This window comes from Oryza sativa, chromosome 8 (assembly GCF_034140825.1).
Source record: "Oryza sativa Japonica Group chromosome 8, ASM3414082v1".
Taxonomy (NCBI): Eukaryota; Viridiplantae; Streptophyta; class Magnoliopsida; order Poales; family Poaceae; genus Oryza; species Oryza sativa.
Genome location: NC_089042.1, coordinates 26369509 through 26385529, shown reverse-complemented (window position 1 = coordinate 26385529; position 16021 = coordinate 26369509). Strand labels below are relative to the sequence as shown.

Genomic DNA, 16021 nt, shown 5'->3' with positions numbered 1-16021 from the left:
TTATATGATATCACCCATCACGATTCACGGTTGCCAGACTCAATTCATTGAAGTTTATATATAACTGACCACAGTGGATATTGAGCTCTCCGTTGCTTGTGTGAGAGCAAACCATCAGCAGCAGGATAGTGGCTATTTCTCTTTTTTTTTTTTTTGTGGAGAAGAGTATTTTTTATCCGGCCTCTATATCCATTTAAATATATAGTCTTAAATCGGGAACTTAGCCCATCAAACAACCTAATGAATCTTTTAAATTAGGAACTTAGCCTCTTATAAATAATCTAATTTGAAATTCACTTCTAAACTTAGAACTTAAGGTCGTGTTACTCAGGACCTTGGTTTGGATCAGCCCAGCCTGTTAGAGGGTTGACACCTACTGGGCCGGGCCTTGATTTCCCCTCCTGGCTATTTAAGCCAAATGGATCAGAAGCATTCACACGCCCAAAAGCCCACCACCACCCAACCCGCCCAACGCCACGTCACCGTCTCCCTCCCAACTCCTCGGCCTCGTCGTCGTCGTCGTCGTCGCAGGACGCCGCGGCTCGCGCGCCGGCCGATTCCGTGCCCCTCCTCGCATCCTCCGGTGAGTTTTCCCCTCCATTTCTTCCCCCCCAAATCCCTCTGTTCGTCGCCGACGCGGGGCCGATCGCTCGGTTGTTGTTGTTGGTGATGGTGGTAGTTGTGGCGGTGGCGGTGGGGGTTGGGGTGGGGGTTTTACTTGGTGCCGGAATCCGCGGCGGCGCGGCGTTCGTGGTTCCTCGCCGGAATGTTCTTCGTGGTTTTCCCGCTTGTTGAGCTCTCGTAGTTCACCCTAGTATGACTACGGTTCGTGGCGTCGAGGTTGTTGGAATTGGATTGGTCGTCCTCGCCTAACGGCCAACCTGTTTGATGATTTGCCTGTATCGTTTAGCCTTCTTGTTTCATGCTAATCTTCGTATGGCTTGTGTTGATTCGTTGTGGATTTTATGGATGGATTAACTCGATTCTTTCTTGTGGTTCTTGCTCCCCTAGGCGGGATGGACGAGGAGAAGGCGAGCAAGGGGAGGCCGCTCAATGCCCCCTGCCTGGATTTGGACCTGAACCTGGATCTGTTTGCTGCGGCCGTGCCCGATCCCGGATGCGGCGACACGGCTTCGCCGGAGGCGAGCAAGCCGGAAGAGAAGGCGAGCAAGGGGAGGCCGCTCAAAGCCCCCCGCCTGGACCTGGACCTGAACCTGCTTGCTCCGGCCGTACCCGATCCCGGATGCGGCGACCTGGCTTTGCCGGGGGCGAGCAAGCCGGGAGAGAAGGCGGCGGCGACGACCAGCAACACCGATGAGGAGTTATGTGCCCACTTCGTACGTTTTGAGGAAGACATGGTACAGTTCATATCAAAGCTCAGGTCCTCCAAGTTCGCCGCGAGGTGTGAGCATTACCTGTGTGAGAACAAGGTGGAAAAGAGCAGTATCTTGGTGTGCATCGATTGCAGCTTGCCTTTCTGCATTGGGGACGGGACCATGGACAAGCCGCAGGGACACGCCCGGTGGCACGCCGATCTGGAGCAGCATTGTGTCGCTGCATTGTTCAGTAAACCGGACACTCTGTACTGCTTCATTTGTGAACGTTGTCTGAATATGGAGGTCGATGACACGGAATCAGAAAGCGACAGAACGGAATGCAGACACTTATTGGACGAGGAAGACGTTACTCTGATTGTGTCAGAGGTCACCACCTCCAAGAACATTCCGGCGTGCCAACATCCCGGGTGTAAGATCAATGGGAGGACCCGTATCATGGTGTGCACGGGATGCAACAAGCATTTCTGCACTAGAGCTGAGGCCAAGAAAAAACCGCATGGACATGCCCGGCTGCATGCGCGGAAGTTTGAACACCATTGGGTTGGTTTGTGGTACAGTGATCCATATAAGGGGTACTGCTTCAAATGTGAATTTGACTTGACCCTCAGTGCACCGACTGTTGAGCAGGGGATGGTGTTTGGCAAGGAATTATTTGGTCAAGAATCTGGATTAGTGAAGGGGCATGGCTGTGTTATCAGAGGGATGCCGAATCTTGGAAACACTTGCTACATCAATGCGTTGTTGCAGTGCCTATTTGTGCTTGGCAAGCTGCGGGCAAGGATGTTAGCACCAGATGCTCCTTCGTATATCCTTGGTTATGAACTGAAAGAGCTCTTTCAGGAGGTAAACAACGTTGATAACGCACAACTCCAACTGAACCCCACGAAGTTCTTTGCTTGTATTCGTGTTTTGGATGCACGGTTCATAAGCAGTGATATGCAAGATAGCCATGAATTGCTTTGCTTTTTACTCAATGAATTGGATAAGGAGGAGAAGTCAATGGTGCCTCCAGTATCTCCTACAGTTGTTGATTCCATTTTTCGTGTTCAACTGTCTGCTACCATTTCCTGCAGCCATTGCTCATATAATTCAGTTTCCCATGAAGTAATGTATGAGCTCTCAGTTCCACTGCCATCAGAGAGGCCTCCGCCAAAAAGTATTGCATCGCCACCAAGGGACATAAGTTGCATGTCTCGAGAGAAGACTGGTATCAAACTATTCCCAGAGGTTGACACGAGTAACACCGAAATTGTCAAAGCAATTGCTGAAGGCAGTGTTTCTCATATCGCTAGTTTAGAACTGGGAGATGTGGACAAAGAGAAAACATCTGAGCCTTTGGATGGTGGTAAGTTTATGCATTGTGTTTCTAAATAAAAGGAGAGAGAACATTTTTGAACAGATATGCAGGTATAGAGGGTTTCCCAGACCATGTACATCTTTTGAGGAATAAATGAAAGAAACAGAGGAGTATTGTAGTCACACCACCATTGTTTTTCTCATCATAACGAGAAAACGGGCACTTTTTTCGGAATGGAGCTCCAATTCTAGTCAAACAGAGAAAAATTTGTAAGGACTTACTAACACATGGACTGAAGAAATATCTAGTAAACCTTCAGGATGGCTACATAAAAGAAGTATGATATTTGAGCACTGTTAGCATGGCAGAGTTGTTTGTCGTAGTCTAGCAGTTAAGACCTTAGAGTGGAAGACTGTTTATTTGTTAAGTCCTTGTCTTCATACATAAAATTTTGCTCTAGAAGGTTGGTTTACTTAATCAAGTATGGTGATTCTCGAAGAAAGGCAGCTTCAGATCGTAGAGAATGGAGGTTGATGGTTGTGTGTTGTTGCTGATGCAGATAAATTATAGCCTTATATATGCTTGATTCTGCAGATTCTGTTGAAGTGGAACAGCGCTCGCCAAGTAAGGCTGATGATTTAGGGCAAAATGACAATGCTGGTTTTGAGAATACGTCCGGTGAGCCCCAAGTTAGTATAGAAGCCAAGAAAAATGCTTGCTCTGTAGAAGGTGCTTCAGAAGACAAGGGGAAAGCTCAGTTTAGCAATATGGCTTATGGCAAGGCAAAGGATAACGACTCTCTTGCATCGATTGAAGAGTGCCTAGCACTATTTTTTAAAGAAGAGCTGCTGGAATGGAGATGTGATAACTGTTCTGGAGTTTCTCACCATCTGAGCACCACTGGTAGTAAAGATGGTGAACAGATAATGGCAAGCACCAACGAAAACACAATAATTGACAGAGATCAGACTGTGCAGTTGGACAAGGTAGCACGCCAGAGCGAGCAATCTAAAAATTTGGAAAGTTTGGCACTAGAATGCACTTCAAGTAAGCAACCACATGGTTCTGATTCAGAACGTAAAGCTATGCTCGCAATGGACAGCATTACTGAAGGAATCAACACACTACCTCCTGTCAAGCACACATACTCATTGCGCAGCCGAGGTCGACCACCAAGCCATAACAAAATCACTTCTGGGATGATCCATGGTGAACAAGACTTGGCCTCTGATAACATAGCCAACAAAAAAACTGATTGCCATGAACGTGTTCAAGAAGCTGTATCTAGTTGCCTTCCAGCTGAGGAACCGGACGACCTGTTGAGTGGCCAGGAAAATACCAGCAGTCTAGATCAGGGTAAGTGGAAACAAGTAAAGGTGGATCATAGTGCAGACCAAGTGGATGCAAAACAAAAAGAGCGGGAAAATAGGAATCAAGGTGGGATTCAAACTCGTGTTATTAACAAGCTGCCACCTGTATTGGCCATTCATCTGAAGAGATCCAAGGAGACTGGTAAAGTTAGAGGACACGTGAACTTTGAGGAGATCCTTGATGTAGGACAGTTCATGGACCCCAGGTATTGCATATTAGCATTTCTGCATGGCAATATCTATATAAGCATGTGGCAGTTCCAATAAATTTATGATTCACAGTAAGCAATTTTTCTTGTTTGTATATTTTGACTAGCTTTACTGATACATCTCATTAGAAAATCAGAATTATTATGTTTTAGAGATGACTGCCTTTTTGTTTGTAGGTGATTAGGTGCCTCCAAATGCATTTTTTCAAAAATATTAGTTTGGCCTTATTCTGGTTTTAGTATTTGGCATTAGAAGGGTATAATTATATAGATTTTTTAGGTACTGAAATAAATATCCCAGCCTTCGCACCAACATGTTTTAATGGCATGTTGAAATTCATTAAAGGGCCTTTATTCGTTAAATGTTTGAGGATATGAGATTCTTGTTAGCAATATGCAGCATTGAGGATATGAGATCAAAATAACCATGCCTAACATCTAGTTTGATTGCTTTTGTTTTTCTGTAACCTTCAGTTCTGAGGACAAAGACAATTCCAGCTATCACCTAGTCGGTGTCATTGAACACATTGGCCCCAGCACCAGTTCAGGGCACATGGTTGCTTACGTGAGACCAAATCAAGAGCAGCCTGACGGTGGCACTTCCCCTTGGTATCGTGCAAGTGATACCGACATCAGACAAGTATCTCTAGAAGAAGTTCTCAAGTGCGAGGCCTCTCTTTTCTTCTATGAGAGAATTGGAGGCTAACGTCGAAGGAAGTAAATTTGTTAGATTAGCAAGCATTCTTTGGATGGACAAGGATCCATTCAGTAGACGTCGTGATCAAGTCCAATTTTGTTTGCTTTGGCTGAGTCATTGTAGGACCTGCAAATTGACTGTAATACGTTCCTGCCCAGCTGAATAGATGGTGGCCGGTGTTCTTAATCAGCTAGTCTGATCACATTCGTAATCTCCTTTTTTTTTCTCATGAGGAACGTGTTCTTCTTCCCTGGAAAAGAATGAAGAAGAACACAGGACTGTACTAATGCTTGGTAATGCTTTACACTAGGTAGAAAATACAACGATATTACTACTTGATATGTCTTGAGCTTTGGTCCCCCAAGTATTTTTGGATGTGCAAGCTAAGCAACATTGTTTCAGGCCTCTTGTTTCCTTGATGGAGAATGTGCAGCATGCTTTGAGTAGTACTTGCTCGTTTGCTGCTTTGGAACTCTCCTAGAATTTCGGTGTTCTGATGCATCAATCAATACAGGATAGCAACTTCGATTCTGTCCTCGCGGATTCGGCGGCAGATTCTAATCGTTTTCTTTCATTTTTTCAATCAATTCTGATGTCTACTGGATACTGCAGCTCGCATTGAAACTCTCACTGATGAGAGTCAGGAGAAGGGTTTACCTTTCCGTTTTTAAATGAAAACCACTCCTCATTGTATTACCGAAAACCAACCAGAAACCAATAAAAAGTGGTGACTTTTGTTTAACGTAGTAGAATACAGTTAATTTCGATTAGTTTTTATAAACCGGGACTTGGCGATATTTTTTTTAAAAAAAACTTTTAAATGAAAACTGCCCCTCATCAGTTTACCGTAAACCAACCAAAAACCAATAAAAACTTATAAATTTTGTTTAATGTATTAAAAAAGGTTAATATTGATCGGTTTTTATAAACCGGGACCTAGCGATTTTTTTTTTGAACACTGGGCAGACAATGCAGCAGTATCATCATCGCCGTCATGTTCCACGACCAACAAAGTGGGCTACGGGCATACAGCCCAGTACACCGCCAAATTGGCACGCTGGTTTCGTGCCATTTGGGCCAAATTGGCACGCAGAAACCGTCTCCGGCCGACGCCTCCGACCGCACGCACGCACGCACGGCCGCACCCCATCCGTCCCTCCATTACCACCACCCCCACCACCTGCCAAACCAAACCAAAACCGGTTACGCCAAACGCAACCGTGCCGTGCACCGGCGCACACATTGACAAACAAAAACCCCCGCAAAATGAAGAAAAATCCCCCACCTCGCCGAGATCCAAGCGACCACTCCTCCCTCCCTTTCCTCCTTTGCTTTTATTAACCCAAAGCAGCAGCAGCAGCAGCTGCTTCTCTCTCTCCCCCTCGCCTTGTCCGGACACACGCGGCGAGGCAGGCTTGGCCGCAGCAAGAACGAGAGAGTGAGCTCGATCCATCCATGGAAGGGAGGGTGCTGCGGCGGAGTGTCACGCTGGCGGACCAGCTGGCCGCCGTGGGGCCCGCGGGGACGGCCGCCGCCACCGCCGCCGCGGGGTCCTGCAACCTCCGCGACCTCCTCAAGCTCCGCGACGAGGACGACCTCGCCGCGGGCCGCCGCGCCGCGGTCACCCTCGCGTCGGCCATGGCGGCCGAGAGGTTGACGGTGGCGCCTGCGTCCTCGGCTGCCGCGGCGGCGGCGGCGGCGCGCACCTTGCTGGATATCATCCGGGATGACCAGCTCCCGTCGTCTTCCGGTGGTGGTGGGGAAGGTGGTGACCCCCTCGTCCGCCGCGCGGTCTCCCTGCCTGCTCCGGTTACGGCGACTCCTCCTCCTCCGCCGCCGCCGCCGGAGACGCCGCCGCGACAGCTGCCGTCTGTGTCGCCGCCGACGGTGGGGGAGGAGGAGGAGGAGGAGCAGGGGGAGAGGGTGTCCCTGATGGCGCTGCTGGAGCAGACGGAGCGGCAGTGGAGCGCCGGCTCGGGCGCGACCGTGCAGCAGCATCTCGCGTCTCCCTCCGCCGCCGCATCGGCATCGGTATCGGCGGCGGCGGAGGACGAGGCGGAGGCGGAGGCGGGGAAGGGGGCGGCGGGCGGCGGCTGCTGCTGCGTGTGCATGGCGCGGGCCAAGGGCGCCGCCTTCATCCCGTGCGGCCACACCTTCTGCCGCACCTGCGCCCGCGAGCTCCTCGCCGGCCGCGGCCGCTGCCCGCTCTGCAACGCCGCCATCCTCGACGTCCTCGACATCTTCTGACCTCGCCGCCGGCGACCAAGGTTGCCTCCCTCAGCTCGAGCCAAGAACCCCACTGATCCAGACATAGATAGATCTCTCCTCTCCTCTCCCCTCTGTTCTTGATTCAGTTCTTCGCAAATGCAAATGCAAAAAAAAAACTGCAAAGATTAGAACCTGTTCATCAGCTTGTTGCAACTTGCAAGAGATCAAACATTCTCTTCATGTTTCAATTCCCCCCAAAATTCAAAAACCTAGTACCCTGGATCGATCAAAAGGTTTGTTCTTGCGTCCTGTAGGAACGCATTTGATTCAACCATCAAGATCAGCAGATGGTGGGTGGGTGCCTGCTTGCCTGGGTGGTGGTAGGTTAAAAATTAGTAAAACTTTTGACTACTGGAGTACAGATTAGTAGTAATTGTAAATCTGGCAGAGTTTTTTTTTTTTCAGTTCTTGTCCAGGCTCCAGCTACGCAATGTTTGAAGATCTATAGTAAGAGCAGGTTTACAAAACCTCACGGTTATCTCGGGCGGTAACTTTTCGCATGGTTAAACCACGATGTGACTCGCGGTAATACGTGTTTTTCGTGATATCCGATAACCGTTAAACTGTGAGGTGACGAGAACCACATCCAAAACGGTTTGGTAAATAATACAGTTTTTGAAACCATGATATGCCTCGCGATAACATCGTGTTTGGTATCCGATAACCAGTCAAACTGAGGTGACGGGAACCATATCCAAAACGGTTTGGTAAATCCTTGAGTAATAGTAGAAATAAATCAATATACTGGCTGCAGTGCTAGTGCGTTAAATAACTCCAAATTTATTGCTCCAAAGCTTCCAATTATCAACCTCACTTCATTGTGCATTCCTATGGTATGAACTCATTTACTTCCACGGAGGGAGCGCCATTTCAAATGCTGATTACCCTCTGATGTCACATGATTTGGCGAAATTTATGACCAGAAGTCGAAATCTCATAAATTTGCGCGACACCGACGCAGGAGTACAATTAGTAGCAGTATAGCACTAATACTCTAATAGCATACTAGTATAATCTCATTCTAGGGGTCCTACTCATCGGCCTAATGATGTTGACCTGATAAAAAGAATTCCTTTGCACTAATCCTCCCTTTCTTTTTCTTCATAATAATGGACTAATGTGGCAAAGCAGACGCCAAAAGGTTTGGTCGAGAGCATCCAAATGTCAATGCTGGGGCCGTGACAGCCTGACAGGTGGTCATATGTATGTGACAGAGTTAAGCCTGATAGAGCACTGTCGCGATGTGCCTATATCCATCCATCTCAATGTAGCATAATTGGATAATTAGGTTCGATTTTGGGGGTATTATCTTTTGAAAAAGGGTGTGAGCAGATTGCCACCTCCATCCATTTTGGTACGAGGTTGCGTAAGAAATGTTTATTTAGATGCACCAAATGACCAAATTTTGCTCGCAAATGTCAACCAATCGTGATCGGTTTTTGGCCAACAACAAGAGCAACCAGTCCTACAATCCCACAATTTTCTAAAGGCTGATTTGGTACAAGAATTTGCTCTCTCGAAAATAAATTATTTTTCATATACGAATCTGAATACCCCTCCCCCCTCCCCTCATAATATAAGAAATTTTGACTTTTTAATTGCACTGTTTGATCATTCGTCTTATTAAAAATTTTTGAAATTATTATTTATTTTATTTGTGATTTACTTTATTATCCAAAATACTTTAAGCACAACTTTTTATTTTTTATATTTGCATAAATTTTTTGAATAAGACGGGTGGTCAAACAGTGCAAGTAAAAAGTCAAAAATTCTTATATTATAGAACGAAGGGAGTATAATTTATGTTCAGATTTCTTCTATAAAAATTGATTTATTATGCAACGAAGTGTATGCTATATATTGCTCATGAGGATCTTCCTTTTTTTGGCTGAGAAGTACTCCCTACGTCCTAGAGAAGGTAATCCAATACTAGATGTGATATACTATAGCACAACGAATCTAAATACAAGATTATGTCTAATGTATTATTATGTTCTAGTGCAAGGTTGGGTATTTTTGGGACGGAAGAAGTAGGGTTGTTCTGATCTGGTTAGTTAAGTAAAGTTCCAGCATCAGGAACAAAGTACGTAATATTCCGTGGATTTGGACGCTTGCCCGTTTACTGGTCAAGATGCAATCATACGCTCCGGCATTTTTATGCATGTGTGTGTGCATCCGCCAATGATTCTGTCGTCGCGGCGCGGGCGGGCGGCAACACAACCCCAACACCGCGTCGCGCACGCCGAGCGGAGGAAACCGTGGAGCGCGACAGCAAAAAACGGTGGCCGCGGCCGGCACGCCACGCCTCCCCGCGCGCGCGCGCGTGGCCGCCGCGCGGGGTTTTGCGAGGGTGAGATCCCGGTGCCAAAAAAAAAAAATTGGGATGGATCGCGTCGCGGGGTGCGTGTGCCGGTGGAAGACGGTGAATTGGTGGTGGATCGAGACCGCGGGATTCCTGGCGTGCGGTCGCAAGCCGGACGCCACGCCACGCGCGGCTGCGCGCATGTGGATTGTGGAGAGGAGATGGGTTTGATCCGCGCAATTTTTCTTTTTTTTCTTTCTTTAACGAAAATAAAAGAACACCGCACTTGCTGACTGACTCAGGATGTGTTCTTTCCTACGTGTTCTCAACTTTATCTCACTCATTTTTCACACGTTTTTTCATACTGTTAAACGGTACTACCTCTATCCCCAAATATAAGAATCTAGGACAAGTTAAAACGTTTCTTAGTATAACGTATCTAGACGGACTCCCTGTCCAAATACTATGTACTTGAAAACGTCTCATCCAATACTAGATTCTTATATTTTGGGATGGAGGAAGTATGGGTCTGTTCAATATAGCTAAACTGCAGCTGTACAGCAGCAACCGCTACAGTGCATGGTAAAGAAAATATATACACCGGCTATACAACGCACCTGGTTACAGCTGCAGAGTATTGTTGCCGAACAGAGCTTATGTTCTTTGCAAAAATTTCTATAGAAAAGTTGATTTTAAAATTACATTAATTTATTTCTAAAAAAGTTAATTAATTATGTACTAATAAGTCGTTCCGTTTTACGTATGTGGAAGATGCAGGAATGGCAACGGGTCGGGTCGGGCACGGGTAGAGCAAAACCATGCCTGACCCCATGCTCGTCGTCGCTCACCCAAACCCTACCCACTAGGGTTAGCGGGCAAAACTCTATACCCGTACCCATGCCCGACGGGCACGGGTATACCCGGTGGGTACCCAATGGATCACACATGAATAATAACTCGAAAGATATATAATTTAACAAAGAGAAATAAAATCAACAATTTACTAAATTATCAGTTATCGACAATAATTTGAATTACATCACAACTTATTACTAATTAGTATCACAAATGAACCATGAGAAAGGAGTATAAGAATTAAGAGATAAGTCAAAATTAGCTAATACATATGTATCGGGTCGGGCATGGGTTACCCACAGGTAAAAAATGAAACCCAGTTGTTGCCCACGATATCTACGGGTCTCGGGCGGGCGTGCCCACGGGTAAAATATCACACCTACGCCCGTGCCCATTGGGTCGGGTATCGCGGATACCCGGACCCATGGGCAAAATTGCAATCCCTAGGAAGATGAGCTCCTAGCTCTTTAAGAAGAACAAAGGCACAAAGCCACTGTGCTGGAAGTTTTCCTTTTTTCCCTCTGGTCCATTTTTTACTTTGCAAGGTGTGTGATCTTTCTCGAGTGCAATCTGACGTAACCAAGGTTTTTATTTTATGGATGAGAGTATGAGGCTGTGTATAGTGCAGATGGCGAGAGTAGCCGTCGTGCTGCTAGACGGTCCGTGTTGGATCGTTCCCGATGTGTTCAACTTGTTTCTTGATATTGATACGCGATGCTACGTTTCTCTTTAGTATTCTATGTTTAGGGTTCACAGTCCCGATACTGAATCAAAATTTGCTTGCAAGCTGTATCATTGGATTTCGCATAATCCATTAATAAATCGACAAAAACCAATAAATTCTGAATAAATTTTGTTAAAAATTAAAATTTCAGTTTGATTTTTTTAAAAAAATGACGAAAAATTAAGTGGTTTGTGTTTTTTGATCCGGTCCAAAAATTCGAACCGGATTACACTTTATTTGTGAGCCCTCAGTTTGTTTAACCTTGGTATGTGTATAATTAGGCGATTTTGACAATTGGAGAGTTCATGTTCAGGGTAATATTGATCTTTTTCTGCTTAAGTAATCAAGGTGGTAGGTAAGCTTAAGTATATACTGACAATAATGACATAACATCAACATCACAGAAACCCCATCTAAGGCCAAAATCTGTATAACATGGTCCAACCTTGTTAGCATTATTGCATCCTGTTTAAGGATCAAACAAAGAAGGAGTATAAAAATGTTTAATTAGATGGTCCAAAACCAAAAGCATACTACTACTTCAGCTGACACCCTGCTACCAACCCTATCAACCTAGTAGGAGTAGAACTGTACAAGTAGATAAAAAATCATCAATCTCGCAGGAAGAAAGCTGCCCAAAATCCGGCTGTTTGACGCTTTCCCTTGGAATTCTGCGAACAACCAAACAACAGATGACACAAACACAATGGTAAAAACAACCCTGGCAGCGACAAGTACTACTAGCTGCATTATTCTTCTCCCCATGCATGCTTCATCAGAGCAATCGGACCCATCGAGTGCAGAATTTGCAGGCCAAGTGTTGTAGTACTGTTTCCTTTTCGGGCGAATAAGGTTGTGGCTAGGTGGTGTTTGGATCCAGGGACTTAACTTTAATCTCTATATTTAGACACTAATTTAGAATATTAAATATAGACTAATTATAAAACTAATTACATAAATAAAAGCTAATTTGCGAGATAAATTTTTTAAGCCTAATTAATTTATAATTAGAGAATGTTTACTGTAGCATCACATAGGCTAATCATGGATTAATTAGACTCAATAGATTCGTCTCGCGAATTAGTCTAAGATTATGGATGGGTTTTATTAATAGTCTACGTTTAATATTTATAATTAGTGTCCAAACATCCGATGTGATAGGTACTTAAAAGTTTTAGTCCTATCTAAACAAGGTCTTTGGATCTAAACTAGTCCTTTTCCATCATATCAACCTGTCATACACACACAACTTTTTAGTCACATCATCTCCAATTTCAACCAAAATCCAAACTTTAGATCCAACTAAACACAGCTTAAAGATTTGGTTAAAGTCCAATTTACAGTACGCAACTTTTACAAAAGCCTAATTTACCCTGTACTTCCATAACCTTCACCCTTAATTTCTTTTACACTGGACAAATTACCCCCAAAGTACTGTGCAGTATGGTTTTGGTCCCATCTATTCGCAATCCAGCTAGCAACTGTGGTTTACCCCACGTGTCAATCTCTTATCCATCTTCTTATTATCAACTCCCTCTTCTTTCTCAGGACTGGATGTGACGCATTCTAGTACAACGAATATAGACATGCCTCTGTCCAGATTCGTAGTAATAGGATGTGTCACATTCAGTATTAGATTGGTTTTTTATGGGACGGAAGAAGTATATGTTGTATATAGATGCTCTCGGATGGCTTGGAAAATGACTATAGTAACTTACAAGTGTACCACTAGAAGTGGCTCTAGAGCTTAAATGAGACCCATAGCTGAAGATAGCTTTAGAGCTTGAAGGAAGTCGACAATAAAATGAATCTTGGTTTGGATCCCTGTGATGGTGGCGGCCTCAGATCTTACGCTTAGAGCCATGACTAGGCAGCGGCTAGCGCAAATCTGATGACAAATTGACAACAAGCTCATAATAGCTAGATCAAGATCAAGTTGCCACCTCCACCACATACTCCCTCCGATGATGGGCTTGTTCACTTTGCTATCATTTTTAGCCTTACCAAGTTTTGGCATTGCCAAATTTTAGTAAGGTTACTAAAATTTTGACAAGGTTATCAAATTTTGACAACATTTTATATGTACATACTAAAATTTGGCAACAAACTAAATATAGCCACTTTTTTTTAACTTTACCAAAAAAAAAGTAAGGTTAAAAATGGTAGCAAAGTGAACAAGCCCGATGACACATTTTCACATAAAAAAATGATGACTCAATCTTAGCCTCCATATCCATTTGATACGAGGACCTCCATCCAATCAACAACTTAAGTACTCTCTCCGTTTTATAGTGGACTTACATTGTGAAACGGAAGAAGTAAGGCTGAACAAATAGTGATGGCTTAAGAAACAGGACTATGTGCAAGCTGTAGATGGCAACCTACAAAGACAACTAGAGCTTGAGCTAGCCTGTACAATAGGAGAAAAAGGATGGGCAATGGTGTGGATTTAAGCAGAGAGATGATATAATGTCTATTTCTACCAAGCTGATTATGACGACACATGTCAAATGTGTCCTGTGCATCACATAGGATTAGAATCGCTTCGAATTTGGATGGGAGGAGAGGATAATTCGTATGGTATTAAAGAGTTGAGAGGTAAATTATTTTTTTCCCGCAAAGTTAACGGTGTAAATTGGACTTTATTCATAAAAAAAATACTATATCTCGTTTATACCTCCGGCCAAAACTATACTGTTAACCATTGAGGGCTTATTTGGAATGGAGGAGAAACACAAGAAAAATGAAGGTTTTTGGTTCCTATGGATTACTTTACTGTGGCGTCATTCGGATCACAGGAAAACATCCGTAGGAAATACATAGGGAAAATTCCTGCGCTAGCCATATCACTGGAAGATCACATGAAAAAAACATCCACGCTGACCTCTTTTTTCTCTCCCTCTGCGTGGGAACGAGGCAAATCATGCCATCAACCAACTAAAGCATATTATTAGGTTGATTAATGTTGTTTAATTCACTAGTAGCATGTGATAATTTTGTAATAGTGCACCTATTTTCTTAAAGATTCCTATGTTTTTCCTTTACTCCATCCAAACACCTACTCACATGAAATTCCTATGTTTTCAAATTCTCTGTTTTACACTTACATTTCTATCATATTTCTATGTTTTTCTTATTCCTATATTTTTTCAATCCTACATCCCGAATGAGTCCTGAAATTGTAATGGATCTCTCTACCTATGTTACTCCGTCTAGACGGTGGTGACGTTTCACATGGATCGAGATGCATCGCACCAACATCTCGACACACATTTGCTTTACCCTTGTTGTCCACATACTTATGCATGTTTGCTTGATGCATGTATCTCCTATATATGAATGTGCAGCATGTGCTAATAATAATGCCTTTGAACGTTCAATGCAACCCCATTCCCATTGAAGAGCAACCACAACCATGTGTTCCAACAACAATAAGCAGCTGACACGTAACCAGAACACACATCGGGTGTGTTTAGTTCACGTTAAAATTGGAAGTTCGGTTGAAATTGAAACGATGTGATGGAAAAGTTAGAAGTTTGTGTGTAGGAAAGTTTTGATGTGATGGAAAAGTTGAAAGTTTGAAGAAAAAGTTTATAACTGTACAACTCGATAACTTTTTAAATATAAATATTTTTCCTTTAAAAAAACTCCCTCTATCTCAAATATAAGCATTTCTAGCTATAAATCTAGATAAACAATTGTTTAACTTTATAGCTAGAAATGTTTATATTTTAGGACGAATATAGTAACATTTTAAATATGAATATATTTAGCTATGCATTAGTACATTCAGATGAATAGCTAGAATTGATTTTATTTTGGATTAGGAAGGAGTATGAAGTTGAGCGGTTGGCTTGACCGATGAGTCGGCGTGTGCACCGACTGGCCGGGCCATCTTATTCGTGGCTGCATTTTTGCCGTGTTGCTGCACAAGAAAGATCGAAAGAAAGAGGGCTAGCTAGCTGGCTGGGTGGCTGGATGGCTGTCTGTCCGTTCGGCCGGTTGGATCGGACAGGTCGAGTGAGTGACAGACGTACTTAAAAAAAAAAAAGACAAACCTTTATTTCCGTGTCCAATGTTTGACTCTCCGTCTTATTTAAAAAAATTATAAAAAAAATTAAAAAGATAAGTCACGTATAAAGTATTCATCATGTTTTATCATCTAACAACAATAAAAATACTAATTATAAAAAAAAATTATATAAGACGGACAATCAAACATTGGTACGTAAACCTGCGGTTTATCTTTTTTTGAACGGAGGGAGTAACTAGCTACCGGTGGTTGTTGAGGTGCGCTAATCAGTCACTTGATCAACAGCTTAGCTAGAGAAATGAATCGTCTAGCGGATAAAGGATGTGAGAATGCGGCAGTATTGTTTAAGATAATGGATGAAAGTTCGGTCATTATTTATAACCACAAATGAATACACACAATCAAAAGTTACATTAATAATTATATTCTAGTTTTAAGAGAAAACGGAAATACTAGGCTTCAATCTTATGCTGCATGATGAGACCTACTACATCAAAAATCGCAAGGAATCGATCATTACAGTCTCATTCATTTCTCCAACGAGAGTTAGATAAAGATAAAAATTTCCGTGACATGTTTTTTAAACTACTAAACGATGTGTGTTTTGTGCGAAAACTTTTAATATGAAATTTACTCTAAAATATCAGATTAATCTATTTTTCAAGTTTGTAATAACTAAAACTTAACCAACCATATGTTAATACCACCTTGTTTTACGTAAAACACTTAATCTCCATCTTCATTTTTATTTACAGGAGAAAAGAACACCACATATATGTCTAAGCTCCTGCACCTCTCCACATTTCATCCACCTTTGGCTGGCTCCTTTTCCTTTGCCATCATGTCTCTACCTTCTAGTGCCTTTGCTTGGCGATGCTATCCAATGAATGCAGAGAAGAAGAAGCCACTCCAATGCAGCTTGCCGAGGC

General features: G+C 43.5%; 2 protein-coding genes across 2 annotated transcripts; both read left to right on the top strand.

Moving 5' to 3' along the window:
* Positions 1 to 443: 443 nt before the first annotated feature.
* On the top strand, positions 444 to 5318 carry LOC4346100 (ubiquitin carboxyl-terminal hydrolase 2). Its single transcript, XM_066303832.1, has 4 exons — positions 444 to 583; positions 1012 to 2682; positions 3229 to 4210; positions 4688 to 5318. Exons 2-4 carry the CDS (start codon positions 1017 to 1019, stop codon positions 4917 to 4919), a joined length of 2880 nt encoding a protein of 959 aa, XP_066159929.1. The 5' UTR covers positions 444 to 583; positions 1012 to 1016; the 3' UTR covers positions 4920 to 5318.
* Positions 5319 to 6212: 894 nt separating this feature from the next.
* Positions 6213 to 7582, top strand: LOC107281862 (uncharacterized). Its single transcript, XM_015793467.3, has one exon. The coding sequence runs from the start codon at positions 6366 to 6368 to the stop codon at positions 7155 to 7157; it is 792 nt and encodes a 263-aa protein (XP_015648953.1). The 5' UTR covers positions 6213 to 6365; the 3' UTR covers positions 7158 to 7582.
* The last annotated feature ends 8439 nt before the right edge of the window (positions 7583 to 16021 follow it).